The following is a 17,795-nucleotide window of genomic DNA, read 5'->3' as shown; positions in this document are numbered from 1 at the left end:
ATGACAAGTTCATGTTAAAGAACACTAGAGGAATGTGAAAACCCCTTCAAGGGCTTGGAAATACCTAGCTACTTCTATCTCAGGAAAGCATAGAATCTTTTACAGATTGCTTGAATTTGTCTAGACCTAGTAAATGATTTCCTTCACCTGTGAAGAAGGACTTTTTCTACCCCACACCAGAAGCAGACCTATTTTACTGAGTTTCTCTTATTCAGTGATGGCAAAAGACACAGATTAGCTTCAAGCATTTATAACTTCCTCTCTGTGATCATAAAGCAGATCTACAAATCTCCTTAGCCACACAATTAAATCATGACCCTCATCAAGGATGTGTCGTTCTTATCACTGTGAGGGCTAAATCATGTCTATAGAGGGAAAGGGTAACTCCCTTTATCCTAACCAACTGTTGATATCAAGTGCCCCCAATTCCGAAGGAACATAAGAATGATTTGTAAAGCATGAAGCAGGTGCCTGTGGCTCACACTTGTAACCCTACCTACTCAGGAGGCTGAGATCTGAAGATCAAAGTTAAAAGCCAGTTTGGGAAGGAAAGTATATGAGACTCCTATCTCCCATTAACAAGCATAAGCTACAAGTGGAGCTGTGGCTCAAGTGAAAGAGCAATATGCTTGAGTGAAAAAGCTAAGAGACAGCACCCAGGCCCTGAATTCAAATCCCAGTATTGGAATAACAATGGAAAAAAATTGTAAAATTCCTTAAACTTGCTTATCTAAACCCTACCATAGACATGGAGTGTAAGTATAACCAATAAAATATTAATTAGCAATATTCCCAAAATGGACACACAAAGCACAAAATCCAACCAGAAGAAGCAATATTTTGGTCAAATTTGACCTCCAGCTACAATACATTTCAAAAATAACCTATACAATATAATTTGTTGTGCCCGCATTTAAGACCATGATTCATATAAAAACTCAAATGTCTAATTGTGCCTTATCATAAAAATGTGTCATTGGCCACATGTAACTTCTCATATTTTCCTTCTTTTCTTGTCACTTTTTAATATTTGATATACATTTCTCTGACACTAACATTCAATCTAAAGTGTGCAGATAAAAGCTATTTCAAGAGAGTCATATAATCAAGAAGAAAAGGAAAGACCATTTATTTGTAACAATGAAGATTATTCTGATGAATTTCATAAGCACCAACTAAGTCTTCTTTCCTTAGTGATTCTATCTGGTTACTCTTGTAGACTTGTTAATTTGTATCCTTTATTATTGTTGATCCTACCCATGGGGAAAATATAGTTAGGGAACATATTTTTATGCATTCTCTATGTGTCCATTTCTGTCCAGTTTGATAAATGTGACATAATAAAATTATCTGTAAGCAAGAGACCAAGCGACATGCAGGTGGTATTGGTCTTATGTGGAGAAAAAAGAATAGTGATGTGTGGGCTATTTTCATCAAGTTGTTTTGGCCAGCAGTGGATATATTAAATAGGAAAAAAGGAAAATTGTCGAAATGTGGTCATTTATAATCCATAAAAGAATAATAATGTTCACTCCTTTTCCCAGTATGACATATTTCCATTTGTCATATTGTTTCACAAAAGTTTGGGGATTTAAGAAAAAATTCTGTTAAAGTCATACTGGGAAAAAAAATCTGTGTGATAGCTGGGTTCTTGCCTGAAATGGTGATGTATTAAGAGCTCACAAGGTGGCCACTCTCAGAAAGGAAGGCAAAGCTCGAGAACCACAAAACACTTAATACCCAAATGGGAAATTTGGTTTGCTAGAGTGTGGAGCAAACTGCATTTGATTCTAAGCTCTTCATATATTTGTACATGTATAAAAATAAAATAATGAAATGCATAAATATTATTTAAGATGAGAAAAGGAGGAAGCTGGACATGGTGGTATATGCATATCATCCTACCTACTGGGTCAAGCAATAAATAGAAGGACAGCAGTCCAGGCATGGTCTGGGAAGAAAGAAAGGTCCTATTTTGAAAATAATCCATGCATAAAAGAGCTGCGAGCATGGTTTAGCATAGTGTATCTGCCTAGCAAATGGGAAGCTGTGAGTTAATGCCTTACTGCTCCTGAAGAGTTGGGGGAAGGGATAAGGAAGAGTAATAGAAGGAATAAATTGAATCAGAGCACATTATATGCAGAGTACATAATGTGGCAATGTCACAATAAGACCCCATGTACAAATAATATACATTAATTGAGACTATCTCAAAGGTGATTAAGATTTTTTTTAAAACGTCATGATAGGAAGCAGTCCTTTCTGCTAAGAGAAGGTAGAAAGATCTGTACCAACTCACCCACTGCAAGTATGTTTCACTAAGTGGGTTCTGGTGGCTCATACCTGTAATCCTAGTTACTCAGGAGACTGATGTGGGTTGCAGCAGACCAAACCAGTGCAATTCATATCTCCAGTTAACAAACCCAAAGCCAGAAGTGCAGGTGTGGCTCAAGTTGCAGAGTGCTAACCAAGAGTGCAAGCGCAAAGGATGAGGAGAGTGAGCTGATGACACATGGCAGGGCTGCGAATCGATGGCGCTCAGGACCCCCACTCGGGCAGGCATGCTGTATGCACCATGCTACATCCATAAGCTGCAGCTCATTCATTGAACACGAGAGTGGAAACCCATGTTTTTAAAAGCACAAGGTGTAGGAAGCAGGATCTCAATCGTTATCTGCACTTTTTGATGCTGAACTTGTTAGTCCTCCGGCTGACATATACTTCCCCGGCTCCGGAGGCCATACTTTGTCATCACCGAAGGAAGAGTTGGACAATAGACTCTGTTGACACCTTGTTAGTGCTGAGGGACAGATTTGGAAGAGAAAAAGACAAGTCCAGAAAATCCCCAGGGGATCAGAATGATGGGTCATAGAGCAGTTATATGTACACATAGTAAATCCTCCAGGAAAGATAACCCATCTGAGCCCTGGTTCCATAAGGCATTGTTAGATATTTGGGCTTTGCAGGAGACTCGAGTCTCCTTCAAATACATAAATCCAGCTATCAAATACTTGAGACTGCCTTTGTCCAGAATAATCCATCCCAAGTCTATTAATGAGTCCATCGTGCTCTAGCTTCAGTGTTTTCCCCCACTCCTCAAATCCTTGCTAATAGCATCTAGCTACAGTCCCATTTGTCTCTCTCTTGAAGAAGGCTTTCCAGTAACAAGCAGTTTTCTCCAGGAAAGGTTTACTGAAATACAGCTGGGTGAGACTGTATTATTTCATACACACTCTGGGCCACTCTGGGACAGTGCATTCAGATATGTGCTGTGGCTCTGTTACCTATCTCTCCTGAAGTATGCTGGAGTTAAAGAAAATATATAAATGAGAAAGTATAGACTCATATGAGTCCTGTGGCCAGACTACTGGGTTGCTGTTTAGTGACTATAATGACTGCCAGGTTTTAACTTCCCCAAAGATATTCAGGTCCACTAAGTCTTTCAGAATCATGTTAACTAATGAAATGCTGAGTTTGTCCACGGTCTATCAACCTACTACTTCTATCTCACAGGCCACTTGAAGTACTTCATACATATTTCTCAATAGACAACTTGGTTTGCATGTCTTATTCTGAGAAGTTACATTTGTATCCTTTGACTAACTTTAGGTTTGACTTGTCTCTTGTTTTTCTAAATCCTTGTGATGCATTTTTTAGGTTTTTTGTTAATTTGATAACTCTCTCATTCTCTGTCTCTTTCTCTCTGTCTCTCTGTCTCTGCCTCTATCTATGTATCTCTCTCTCCTATGTAGTAACAATTTTCTGCAAACTTTCCTCATAGTACCTCTTTTAGTATTTCTGTGTACCATAGACTTTTATTTGTTGTATTTCCATTATCACTTGCTGTCAGCTGTTTTCAAAATCTCCTTGTTAATTTCTTCAACAACTCTTTTTCACTCAGACCTAACATGTTAGGTCTTCATGAATTTGTAAAATCTCTCTGAAATAACTTTTTTGTCTGTTTCTAGTTTTTTTTCCCTTAGAGTCAAAAGAAGATACAAAGAATGATTTTTTTAAATGTTGACATCTGTTTCTAAAGGATGTTCCATATGCTAATTAAAAGAACATGTGGGGGGCTGGGGATATAGCCTAGTGGCAAGAGTGCCTGCCTCGGATACACCAGGCCCTAGGTTCGATTCCCCAGCACCACATATACAGAAAACGGCCAGAAGCGGCGCTGTGGCTCAAGTGGCGGAGTGCTAGCCTTGAGCGGGAAGAAGCCAGGGACAGTGCTCAGGCCCGGAGTCCAAGGCCCAGGACTGGCCAAAAAAAAAAAAAAAAAAAAAGAACATGTGGATTAGGCATCTGGTGGCTCACACCTGTAATTTTAACTATTCAAGAGGCTGAGATTTGAGGATCATGGTTCAAAGCCGGCCAGAGCAGGAAAGTCCATGAGACACTTGTCTCCAATTTAACACCAAAAACCAGAAGTGGAGCTAAAGCTCAAATAGTGGAGTGCTATCCCTGAGCAAAAAAGCTCAGACAGCTCCTAGACCCTGAAAGAAAAGAAAGGAAGAGAGAGAGAGAGAGAGAGAGAGAGAGAGAGAGAGAGAGAGAGAGAGAGAGAGAGAGAGAGAGAGAGAAGAAAGAGTAGTGTGCACAGATTTGGATAAAATACTCTGTATTTTTTTGTCTTCTTTTTTGGTACTGGGATGGAACCCAAGACGTTGCACTTGCTACGCAAGTGCTTTGCCACTGAGCAACATCCCAGCCTGGATAAAATATTCTGTAACAATGCTTGAGATCCAATAGCAGAATCGAGCTGTGGTTTCTTTGTTGTTTACGTTCTGGGGGAATCTAGACAATTGATTCACTGATGACAATGGAATGGTTAAGTCTCGTGTGATTATTGTATTGGATCCTATCTCTCTTCTTGAATTCAACAATGTTATTTACAGAATTTAGTCTCTAGCATAGCTGCATGCATGCTTTAAACTTTTATTGTTTCTTGTTGAGTTGATCCCTTGATCATTCATAGTAACCTTCTTTTATCTCTTTTTTTCAGATTGTGTTTGTAAGACTGATTTTTCTGATAAAACAATAGCTTAAAATTGCTGGCAGTTTCCATTTGTGTGTGGTAGCTCTTTCTTTTATTCCATTTTTCAGTTATGAGTTTCAGGTAGGCAGAATATCCTTGGGCCCTGTTTTTTATCTCCATTTAGCCAATCTGTAATTTATATTTTTAAAAGTTAGTCAACTTTTATTCTGGCTTATTATTATTCAGTAAAGAACTTAACTCTTGTCATTTTGTAAAATTAGTTGTTTGTTCTAAATAGGTTTCTTTTACTCTTGTCTCTGTGTTGCTGATCACTTAACTTGGTGGATTTTCCTTAACATAGTACTCTTGGTTTGGCTTTTTTTTTTTCATTTTTTGTGTACCTTCTTTTCCAGTATGTGTTGTACTTTCATATGTTTTCATGATTGTCATTTGCTTCTGGATATAGGATTCCCTAAAAGCATTTATTGAAAAAATAGTCTCATAGTCACTAATTTCCATTTTAAAAGTTATTAATTCTCCTGTATTTATGAAGGATAGTCATGCTGGATATAATACTTTTCATTGATATTTTCATTCAGATTATGAAATATTTTCTTTCATTCCTTCCTGGTCTATGAGGCTTCCTCTGAGAAATCTGCTGTTACTCTATTAACAATTCTCTTAAGTGTGATTGAGCACTTCCTCAGTTGTTAGACCTCCTATTTTCTTGTTCATTTCTTGGTTTGTTTAGGTTTGGGTTAGCTTTTTATAGTATTACTAGATGAGTCCAATTCCTTGGATGCTAGGCAATCATTTTTCTACTGATTTATTCTGTAACTTTTCATACACAGTCAAAAACGAAAAAGTCCTGTAACTTAGCCTTTAAATTTTTGTCTCAGTCTTCTATATATTAACTCCCTCTTAAAGTTTGTCCTTTCATATTCTAGACAAAGTTCGGATGGAGAGCCCAGCCTTTCCTATTCCAAGGGACTGTCTGACTGCTAGACAGAAGGAACTCATCTGCCTTCAGGAAAAAGTTAAGAATGGAAGAATGTCTGTGGATGAAGCCCTGGAGAAATTTAAACAGTGGCAGATGGAAAAAAGTGGCCTGGAAATGATTCAGCAGGTAATACTGACCCCAGTATCTTCTGGAACATTTCCTCACTTGTGGAACTGTAAACATGTAGTCTTCTCAAAAAAATATAGTCAGCTGTTCTTTTGGTTTTAAGTAACTACTTAAAAGATACTATAAATGACCAATTTAAAACTTATGAATAATATCTACACTTTATATTTACCATTTTATTCATGCTAACTTAATCCTGACATCCAGTGTATCAATGTTTATACCTCCTTAGTTTATAAGGCCTGTCCTCAGTACAGTAAAGATTTTTCAGCCTAACTGCTGAAATTATGAAGACACATCTTTGTACTAATATGCTCAGCATTTGAAAGTTTATAATATAAAGTAGGCTTGTGGAAACAAAAAATGATTAAAATTGAATCAAGCAATACTCCTTATTGTAACCAATTTTATCTTCTTTCTCTCTATTCTTTGGTATGTAGAAGATAGATAGGTAGATAGATAGATAGATAGATAGATAGATAGATAGATAGATAGATAAGTAGATAGAGTGACAGACTTATACAGGCAAGGAGAAATGTCAAGAATATAAGCTTCGTGGGCTGGGAATATGGCCTAGTGGCAAGAGTGCTTGCCTCCTACACATGAAGCTCTTGGTTCGATTCCCCAGCACCACATATATGGAAAACGGCTGTGGCTCAGGTGGCAGAGTGCTAGCCTTGAGCGGGAAGAAGCCAGGGATGGTGCTCAGGCCCTGAGTCCAAGGCCCCAGGACTGGCCAAAAAAAAAAAGAATATAAGCTTCAGATAATCTTGTCTGATGTAAATATAATTTATATTCAGAGAAAGAGTTGGATGAAATGATTGTACTTGATATATCCATTGACATTGTTCAGTGAAGGTTGTTGGGACTGACTTCTCACTCCTGAAATCTTTTAACTACCTTTTTTCTTCACATTGCAGAAAACCTCATTATCTCAGAACACAGCTCTTTGGTAGTTGCTTTATTAAAAACATGTAATAAACTCATTTTGAGCCAAAAATATAAATAATTAATGTTAGCCTAATAATCTATCTTCCTGAGACCATTTTTATTGGAAGGATAATACTGAGAAAACCCATTTTTTAAAACAATAGAAAAATGAGTCACAGTGATGAATTGTTAAACAAGAGCACACAGGCCAGAGTCAGTATAGGCAAGGGTACTTTCCAAATACATCCAAAACCATGCGTTAGTCAGAAGCCACCGCCTCTAAGAGCAGTTCTAGTTGTGCGTTGGTGTCTGAACCTAGTCCAAATTTTACAATACAAAGTATAGGGAGGTACTTTGCCAAAATAATAAGAAAATCCTGCAACAAAAACTGATTGCTCATGATTATAATTACAACACTGCTCCTCTACTTTTGCCAGGATCACCATCAGTTTTCATTTCTCTTATCCTGGAATGGAGACAATGTGCTTAGATGCAAATTTGAAAATCCTCCTCCTCACAGTGCTACAGTACAAAGGCTTTTATTGAAGGAAATATTTATCCTCCACAAACCGTTAAATAAAAAGAAATAACAATGTTTTCAACTTGATTTTGAGTAAAACCCAGCTTCTTAGAAATGACTTTATTAGTGGTTCTATTAAACCCAAGGTTGTTTCAGTTTTGTTTGCATATTTACATTTAATGTTGGTTGTTTAGGAAGAATTTAAAGTAACACTCATTACGGAAAGATATCTGAGTTGCTTAAAGTACATAGATAAAGAATATAGTGAGTGCCAACCTTAAAATGCCCACTGGTAGACACTTAAGACAAACTTTTATATGAGATGAAAGTTTAGTAAATCCTGTTTGGTTAGTGTTATAGGAATAATTCATTAGTTCTTAATGTAGGAAGCTGAAGAAAAGTCCAAACAGGGAAAAATAATCATTCTCCAAGTTTGTTCAACACACACATGCACACACACACACACACACACAGAGTTTTAATGCTTTTTAATATTTTTCTATGGTTGTAGAAGTGTTCATTTTTACTCTGAGGATGAATTTATCAAAAATCATTAACAGAGAAATTATTCTAGGGAAAAAGACACAGACGTAAAGCTAATTATCAAAGCATTTCTAGAATACTGCACATACAGTGGAGAACTCTTGGCACTGATGATGAGCTGCTAGAGAAGGCAGAAGCCTGGCTGTTCCCTGTCTTCAAGCCTATTCACACAGTGGTGTGCCTGAAGGGCAGGGCTCTACTTAAAGAGGATGACCTGAAAAGCAAGAGAAACAACTCCACAGAAAAGTAGTGTCTACGTTTCTAAGGAGGAAAGCCTGCTACTCCTGTTGTACCATAAATCAGATACAAAACTACTCAGGAGAAAATAGAAAAGCCACATTTTGAGAGGTTGAATCTTGGAATCTTTATTGGAGCGATAGTGGTCTGCAAGTGGCCAATTGTCACAAAAACCCGCAGCCAGAAAATACACAACACTGTTAGGAAAGTGGTCTATGAAGGCTGGAGAGGAAAGAAAGAACCAAAAACAATACCAATAAACTAATTCAGCTCCAGGGGAGAGCTGAATGGGGAGGTTATGGTGACCAGAGAAGAGACAGGAGACAGGACCCAAATACAGACACATTTGACATGGTATAATGGCGCCAGAGGTGGTCTGGCCTACATGGGGTCAGGTCAGGGGGCAGGGTCACACGAAACTCCCAGTCCCAGGCACTGGATTGACAGGTTTGGTAACCTATCAGGCAAGTACCCACCGCTGCCTCCAGGGATTCAGGCATGCCCATCACCTGGAAGGCAGGTGACACCTCCATGAAGATAAGATACCAGACCCAGGGTATGGCCAAGATGGCGCTGGCCAGATGCGATCTCCCCACTTTACTCCTACTTAGATTGTTTTGTACAAAGAGCTTTATTGAATGCTAGGTATTTTTTTTCTTTTTTGATAGAAAAGATAGTACATACCCACATTTACACCATTTGAAAACTACACGGTCATAAATGTTCTGGGAAGGGGAATCTGCTTCTGCATCTCTTAATTGTTAGAATTCGAATTTAGGAAAGAGCGTGTCCTTCAGAGGCTGGAGATGGGCAGAGGCAGTAGCAAACCCTCCGGATACCAAAGGATCAAGGGAAAATAAACATTAGGACAGAAAAGCAGCTCCTAAAAGGAATTGGACTCGGGTTCCGATTCTGATTCTAATCACTTATAACCATTTAACATGTGTAAGTTCCTCCATGAACCTCATTTCCTGTATCTGTACTATAGAATGATGACATTTTATATCTGCTAGGCTAAGTTGCAAAGACTGAGATAATACACATAAAGCACCAAGAATGACTCGGATCTCACAAATGGCAAAATAGTATGTCATACAGGCATTGATCCATGAAAAAAATTAAGTATTAATTTCTGTTTCCTGGTCCTATGTTCTGTCTTCTGTATCCCAATTAAGGAAAAACTACGCCAACTACGAGATAGCATTATTGGGAAAAGACCGGAAGAAGAAAATGCATACAGTAAGTAAAATGTGCCAATCACTCAAAAATGATAATGTAACTAAGTGCAAAATACAGGGACTGAGAGTTGAGCAGGAATGAATTCAAATTGACATTGCATCACTCACGAGCTAGCTGACCTTGGAGAGAGTCACAGAACTACCCAGCTTCCTTGTCTGCAAAACAGAACAGATCTATATAGATCTAGAGAGCCGCGAATGACCATATAGAATGCTTCTATTCTCTGACCCATAATGGCCCCCATCATTCATGCTCACTGCTTACTTTGGATTTTTGTGTAAGATATAAATGAAAACATTCTCCAAGTTTTATTAGACATTGTTTAGAGAATCAAAGAACTAAGGAGTCATACGTTTCTAGTAAGGGAGACTTTTCTCCATATAGCCAATTCCCAAGTTGTCTGCAAGTAGATCCTTGTAAATTACAGATCTCAGGTCCGCTTGCCTTGACTTCACATGCTTCCTGGCCAAGCAGCTTCCTCTTAGCAATAATTAACAGTTGCTGTCACAGCGGAGAAGATACTGGTTGTTAACAAAAACAGACATCATTATGTTGGTCAATCCTCTTCAGGGATGAAACACAAACTCCAAAATTCATAGTAAATTATGTTGTCACTGTCTGACCACTCTTTTCTCAAGTCTCAACTCCCGCATACATAAATTTAAAACAACCAGCCACCAATAGGAAAACATTTTATGTGCACATTTACTGGGTGGAAATTTATTTCTCTTCATAATACTGAACTGTTATCTCCTTTCCCATAGAGAACTATTTAACATCTCTTAGAGATATGTTCTAAAAGCAGAAACATAATTTCTCAAACAAGGGCATAAAATTCAGTAAATCATGAAAAGCACACATTTTATTTTACTATGAAAATCTTGTAGTAACAATTCATATTTATAAACCATATACTATACACTATTATTTCATATAATAATTCTACTAGTAGACCTATTTCTTTTGTTTTTTACTGTTTCCATCTTCATATCATTGGTTTCAGGTGGTTTATTTGCCTCTTATATTATTTTATGTATTTATTTATATACTTTTATTGTAAAGGTGATGTACAAAAGAGCTACAGTTACATAACTCAGGTAATGGGTACCGTGCTTCTGAACAGCGTCATTTCTTCCCTAATTTTCACCCAGTTTTTCCCTCCAAAACCTTGTTCCTCACACATTGAATAGTTCATTTTCCACAAAGGCCTTATTTCTGATGTGCATATAGTAAAGCACATTTTGAGAAAGTGAAGAAATAAGGATATACAGAAACTATCACCCATTTCTGTTTGAATTGGAAATCAATATCCATTTTTAAAAATTATTGTTTTAAAATAGTTGTATATAGGGTTATAATCTAATAATATCCATTCATGTTTGAAATGTATGTTGAGCAGAGTGACTCCTTCCATTTTTCCATCTCCCACCTGTCCCTTTCCCTAACAGTTTTCTTTTCTAGTTCTATGTCCACACACTCATACTGAGTATAAGAATGTATTTGCCACATTACATTCATCTACCACCATCCCACCTCTCCCCATGGTGAAGATGTGTTTCAGTCTTCTCACCTTCATTTTGTTAAATTTCATTCTTTAATCAGTTTGCACATTTATAAACACATTCAACCTTGTATGTATTTACATATATGTCTATGATTTATGTCTAAGATGTACATATGACAGGAAACCTGTAACTTTTGTCTTTCAGAGACTTGCTTACTTCCCTCAATCATAATTTTTCCAGACCCATTCATTTGCCTGCAAATCACATAATATTAATCTTTCTGTTCGGTGATGAATTTTGATTTACATGTCCATATCAATCTGTATCTATATCTATACAAATTTACATTTCCAACATCTTAGAATGAATAATTTCAGAAGAGAAAGGAATACCTCAAACAAAATAAATACCTTTGTGGTATAGAAAGCTTTTACCAATAGTCAAACATTTCTAAAATCTACATGCTATTGTTGGAAGAAACAAAAGTAATAGTAGATGAGTAGGGTTAGTATTTTTAGATGAGACTGTGAAATTTCAAAGACCTCTCGTACAAAGTATATAAATGATTAAAAAGGAGAGAGTTTAGGGGAACTACTGAACAAAGCTCAGTAAAATTTGCTTTTCTTTAATCTTCCAGATAAACTCACCATTGTGCACCATCCAAGTGGTAAGTATTCAGTATTAAATGGAGGGTTTAAGACAAACACAAAATTTATAGAAGCCAGTATCAATATTCTTATCAATTGAATATTTTGTAAAAAAAAAAATTCATGTCAACTTTGTACTCATGTTTTGTATTCATGTGCAAACTTGAGATGTAAAACCAGCATTGGGTGGTTTGAGGAGCAAAAGCTCCTGCTGATTCTTGTAAGTTACCTATGAACACTGGTTTGTGACTGAAGCTCTCGATACCTATTTTCCTGTATGTCAAATGTAAGAACTGTCCCCTGGGACTTACTATAAAAATCGGTAATGACTTATGGAGTGATAGTTGATACATCAAAGTTATTGAAAGAACAAATGAAATTTGAAAAACACTTGAGTGGTTCACTTGAATGTGATGGGGAAGGAATGAGAACCCAGTGTTGGGGAAGAAAAGTAAGGCTGGAGGCCTGCTTGAGAGCTATTGAATAATCCAGGAGAAATTGTCTACAGCTGGGGGCACAGTACTGCTAGGAAGGTGGACACATAACAGAAATGAGCCCTAGGGCTGGGATGGTAACTTGTTGTTATGATAGAAAAATAATAGGCCAACAATGAATAGAGGAGTACAGAAGAATGTGCTTCCCAACTACCCAGTCCTGGTGAATCCTGAGAGGAGGAAGAAAGTTTAATCAAGTGTTGGCTCTTAAAGAGGTTGGAGAGACTATCTCAAAACTAAAAGGACTTCTCAGCATCCTGCCCTTCCTTGTCCATTCATCTAAGTAGCATATGTATCAATAGTACTTTTTAAATATGCTTTTTACCTGTTTAGTAATTTTTCTCTTTACCCTCATTTTAATATTTGTATGCATCACTATTAAAGTGCTGAATAAATGAAGCATTCCATATGTAAATGACAAAGATAGTAACATAATTCATTTATATTTCTAGGCAACACTGCCCATGATGAAAATACATTCTATGGAATTCCCTTCAGTAATGAGGTAAGTTGTGTTTATTTTAATTTTTCAAACAAAGAATTTTTCTGTTGAAAAAGAGCATGCCTATCCTGTCTGTACTTTAAAACAAATATGAATCAAATAGATTGGAGGAGCATTTGTTTGCCAAGTCCATGAGCAGTAATTTAAGGAAATTAACTCTTTAGAAAAAAATGAAAGAAGGAATATAAAAGGGAAAAAAACATGTGAGTAGACGTAATATGTACACAGTAGAAAACTTATGAGTACATGTTTTAATAAGAGGAATGTGGTGAGCCTATTGAATAACAATGTATAGGTCCTTAGAAGTCTACTTGTAGGGAAAATGCAAACTCAAAATATTGTTAATTCAAATTGACATTTACTTCACATCATAGACTTAGCAGAAAAGAAATTGCTTACACTAAGGTAAAAATAATGGCAGGCTAAGTGAGCAGCATTTGAAAACCAAGAAAAAATCAAGAAAACGCTGATAATATGTTGATGACAAAATTGTCTTCATGAAAATCATGTTTTCTCAACTATTTGCATATGTGATGTAGGAAATTGGCATAGTTACTAAAGAGCAGGGGCCCTTGGATTTCTTGCTAAAAATCAGGATTAAGTGTTCTTGGTAAGCAAATTTAGTTTTATAAAATTTTACTCTTTCAATCTATCTTGTTTCAAGGAAATCTTCATTCAGCAAAGAATCAATTGAAATACTTCTGTTACTAGATTATTCCATAGCTCCCCACCCCCACAAAAGAAAGCTATAGAGCTACCTACTGTAGGCACTTTGAGTGTTGCACCAAAGCCCATATATTTATGAATGTCTTTGTCAAACAAAAAAATCTTCCGCAGAATCAGAAGGGCTACAGAATTATAGCATATTTTTTAGAGATAGGACTGTGAATAACAGGAAAGGATTACAAACCCCCACAAGTTAAGTTGTTTTCCATCAAAAATCAAAGTAAGATTCAATCTTGGTATAGTAGTTTGATGTCTACATTCCCACCACTGAGAAGTCAGGGAGACTGGAAATCTGAAGGGCCCACTGGGCTACCAAATGAGATCCAATCTCAGAAAGCAAACACAAAAACACATTTGAAAAGTGAATGAATGAATGAATGAATGAAGTGAAATTTGAATGCAAAGATTTCCATAGAGTTAAACTTTGTAATGATAGAGGCATGTATTTCCATTTGCCTTACAAAGCTGATTTTTCATAGTGGTAAAAGACTTCTGTGTCTTTGTCATGTTTCTTTGTTCAGCTTTAAAATGGAGAAATCCTAGCTCTGTATTTTTTTAAATTATTTTTTAGCTTCCTGCTCGACTCCAAGTTGAAAAGGAATTTGGATTCCTAAGCAGTAAAGATCATTAAAGAAGGTAAAATATTAGGCTTTCTTTTAACCCTGAAGCAGACTTTCTACAGACTTGAATTATTTGTCTAAGACACAAAAGTCTTAAATATTTCATTGACTTCTGAAAGAATAAACATGTGTATTTTTCAAGCTAACAGTGATTGTTTCTTGGAAAGATTAATGCGTAGGGGCAATTTTATCCTAGCTAATACATTTCAATGGATGAGCCATTAGTCACTAAAACATTTCCTGTGATCTCATTTGCAGATTATTATAATGCAACTCAAGGACCTACAGGCATTTTTGCTTTCCGGGAGAAGCAAGCTTGCGTTTGGATTGCCTGCTCTGAGAGACAGAGTTATACAATGAAAGAAAGCAGAAACTAGCATCTGGATTTGTTACACCTGCTTCAAATGAGACTGTCTATCAATGTTAAGTCAAAGACCACTAACAGTCTCTGAAAATTCTTGCATTTTTCACCACACTTTGCCACTGAAACCACTCTCAGTTCTCATTTTGAATTTTAAACAAAAACAAGAGCAAAGAAGTGAAATGTGGTGTCTCACAGACACACAGCCTGTTTAAGGCACTAACCTTTATTTCTCCTCTCAGAATAGCTATAAAAATATAAACTTACTTAGAACCTATTTGCCCTTTAAGTGAGAGGTTTGCTGTCTACCTTTCTCACATTCAGATGTTTGCATAATCTTGTATTATGCTTTGCAGAAACCTTCCTTTATTTAGTGCCTCTTTGCATGGAACCCTGAGAACATTGTAATTTTGAGGCAACTTTACATTTTTCTTTTCTCTTTTGTTGGTATTGTTAGTGTTGGGGAATCAAACCCATGGCCTCACACATGATGGTCAGTCATCCTACCACTAAGCCACATCCCTGCACCCAGTACTTTCTTCTTTATATATAATCACTTTTCATTTTAATGAGCTTCTCTGTGAGATTACCACATATGCATAATCACTGATCACACCCATTCTACCTTCTGCTGAAGAGCCCCCTCCCACAACCCACTCAGGGGCCTTCTCAGCTTAGAAGTCTTCCTTCATTTCTTTCACTGGAATGATTATGTATTTCCACAACCTTACTTTCTCATTAGAAGTATTGCAGTTTCATCAACCTGCTTCTTAGAAACCATTTACCAGCTTAGAATGCAATACAGTTTTATCATACTATGATTTGCATGTACAAATGATACAAATAAAAAATTTTACAACTGTCTGACTTTTCAAAATAAATTAATAAGAATTAACTACTGACTGTTCTAATTATCATCTTGAAGAAAGAGGCCCACTAATTTTTTTAAAAAAGCTGATTTAATCTCACTAAATCAGGACCCCATCCTAGAATAAACACGTGATTTTTTCTAGTTTCTAATCAGTGGCATAAATATCTATTTAAGTTTATTGTGCAAAATTTTTGCTGTAAGTGACTGTAGGTTACTGTTTCACATATATACTAACATTTTCACATAAGCTCAAGTTTAAAAAATACAGGAAAATATAATAATGCAATAGTATGATGAAGCCCTAAAAGAAAATACTTTGTGGGCTGGGAATCTGGCTTAGTGGTAGAATGCTTGCCTAGCATGCATGAAGCCCTGGGTTCAATTCCTCAGTACCACATAAACAACAACAACAAAAATACTTTGTATAATGATACTTGCAAATTCAATCCATAGTTTTAAGTCCCACATTTCAACGAATAGCCTACATTTCTATGCATGGAGCCCCCATTTCTGTGGGCTGTCTCACCAAGAGGTAGGCAAAGCAATAGTCCATTTTCTAGATTTATAAATTCAAAGGAATGTCTTCTTCCTAAAGTTCTTCCATGTTGACCTGTGGCAAGCGCTGACAATGAAACCATTCATTCTATTCTTTTCCTTAATATAAAAATAGTATTTTATTGTTATTATTAAGGAGTTGTACAGAGGGATTACATTTCCCTAAGTCAGGTAGTTCTTTTTAGACAGTGTTGCCCTTTCCTTTGCTTTTCCTCATTTCCCCTCTTCTGTCCTGGCTCACATATTGCATGGTTCATTTTAGTTTTATTCTTACTAAAAACGTGAAGTTCAATGAAAAGTGAAATACTACCTTTGCCTATTAGAGCACAATTATTTCACTTTTACCTTGAGATTCAATTAAGAGTGGAAGTGAGAGATAAGACCTAGGTGTTCTTCAGATCTTTAAGGTAGAAATCAAAAATCAAGGTCTTAAAACTCATATCTTATGACATAGATTATGCCCTTTCAAATGACCAAAACCCATTCTGTGGCATCTTTCTCTAGCCACTCTGCCTTTGAACTACTACTACTGCTGCTGCTGCTCCTACTGCTACTGTTACTGCTCCTACTGCTGTACTCCTGCTACTACTACCTACTTTGTCCACACGAAGAAACATTTAAAATGCAACCTAGAATAAACTTCCTTTGCTATGACTCTTATACTTTGCCTACTGTGTTTTGCCAGACCTAGAATAATGGATAAAGGAGTATGGAAATACAGAGTCAGGAGGAGTCTTCTCCTACCTGTCAGAGGCAAGTAAGAGAAGAAAAATAAATAAATGGATAGAGGAGGAAAAATAATCCAAATGAAGGAACGCCCATGAAGAAGTAGTGGTTTCAGTTCTGGAATGATAATGAGCATGTTAGAATGCTGACATTCAATTTAATCACATAAGAGATGTTCTTCTTGATTTAAGGGCAGCAAAAGAAGAAAAGAGACAAGGAAAAAAAATGTGGACACTTGAAGTAATTCTGAAAGATCCCTGGCAGAAGCGGAAGTACTAAGTGAGGGATCTTCTAAAGCCTTCTTACTGAACATGTGGCCAGGTGCTAGAGGACCTTAACATTCCCGTCAGCCATTCTTCAGGTCAGCTCTGTTCTCAAGCCATTCACTTCAGAGCCATCCTCGTCTTCAGATCTTTATAATTGTTGTTATATCACTTTCTCAGTGTTCTCAAGTGTTATACTGTTTGTTATAAATAATGTCATGTATTCAAGTGGGCAGTGCATACTGCATTCCAGAGCTTCAGCTATGAGATAAGACCAACCTAATTTGAACCTTGACTCAACTATGTCCTGTCAGTATGAACAAAGTCAGATTTTTCATCTCTAAAATCCTACGGATAATGCAAGGATAATAGCATCAGGGTTATCATGTGTTCAGTGTAAATTAATTCCTCATCCAAAAGGACATTTGATAAAATAAATAGAATCTCTTAATGATGAACATAGAAATGAGGCCCAAATGAACAATCTTAGAGATAAATGGAGATACATGGTTATTTTACTGAAATGAGACATATGTGTTGAAACATTTTCACTCAAAATAAATAGTTAATATGGACAATATGCAAGAAAAAATAACTTTAGAAATGTAGATGCTATGTGATCCTTTAGCTGGCCTCATTTTCTAGTCGACTCGAGGCACGTACTGAGTATGTGATCCAAATCTATAACATTCTATAATGTGTTTGTTGTCCACTGATTTCTGGAAAGAATAGAATCCTCAGCATTTGTCTTCATGGTCTGTCATTTTCCTCTCTATCTCTCCCTTTGTTTCCTGGGTTTTGTCTAAACAGATACTATGAAAGCTCGCATGCCATCTTGATATCTTTCTATGAAGGCCTTTGAACTTGCTTGTTTTCTGTCCGGAAACATTTTTCTTATCCCCTCTTCCACCTAATTTTCACTGCTTCTTCCCATTCTTTCGTCAAATCTCAT

General features: G+C 36.7%; 1 protein-coding gene across 4 annotated transcripts in view; it reads left to right on the top strand.

Moving 5' to 3' along the window:
* Window positions 1-16,988, top strand: part of Bank1 (B cell scaffold protein with ankyrin repeats 1) — a 185,154-nt gene extending 168,166 nt beyond the window's left edge. For 3 of the 4 annotated variants that reach the window (XM_048333518.1, XM_048333517.1, XM_048333515.1), the window contains exons 12-17: window positions 5,926-6,104; window positions 9,510-9,573; window positions 11,716-11,745; window positions 12,672-12,724; window positions 14,019-14,083; window positions 14,326-15,289. In XM_048333518.1, the coding sequence (XP_048189475.1) occupies window positions 5,926-6,104; window positions 9,510-9,573; window positions 11,716-11,745; window positions 12,672-12,724; window positions 14,019-14,078 (386 nt within the window). In that variant the 3' untranslated portion in view covers window positions 14,079-14,083; window positions 14,326-15,289. Of the gene's footprint in view, window positions 1-5,925; window positions 6,105-9,509; window positions 9,574-11,715; window positions 11,746-12,671; window positions 12,725-14,018; window positions 14,084-14,325; window positions 15,290-16,539 lie in introns of those variants that run through there. The other variant, XM_048333516.1, reaches the window with a different exon arrangement.
* Window positions 16,989-17,795: the final 807 nt, after the last annotated feature.

This window comes from Perognathus longimembris, chromosome 24, assembly GCF_023159225.1.
Source record: "Perognathus longimembris pacificus isolate PPM17 chromosome 24, ASM2315922v1, whole genome shotgun sequence".
NCBI lineage: Eukaryota > Metazoa > Chordata > Mammalia > Rodentia > Heteromyidae > Perognathus > Perognathus longimembris.
The sequence above is the reverse complement of the archived record's forward strand: the minus strand, read 5'-3'. Positions and strand labels throughout refer to the sequence as shown.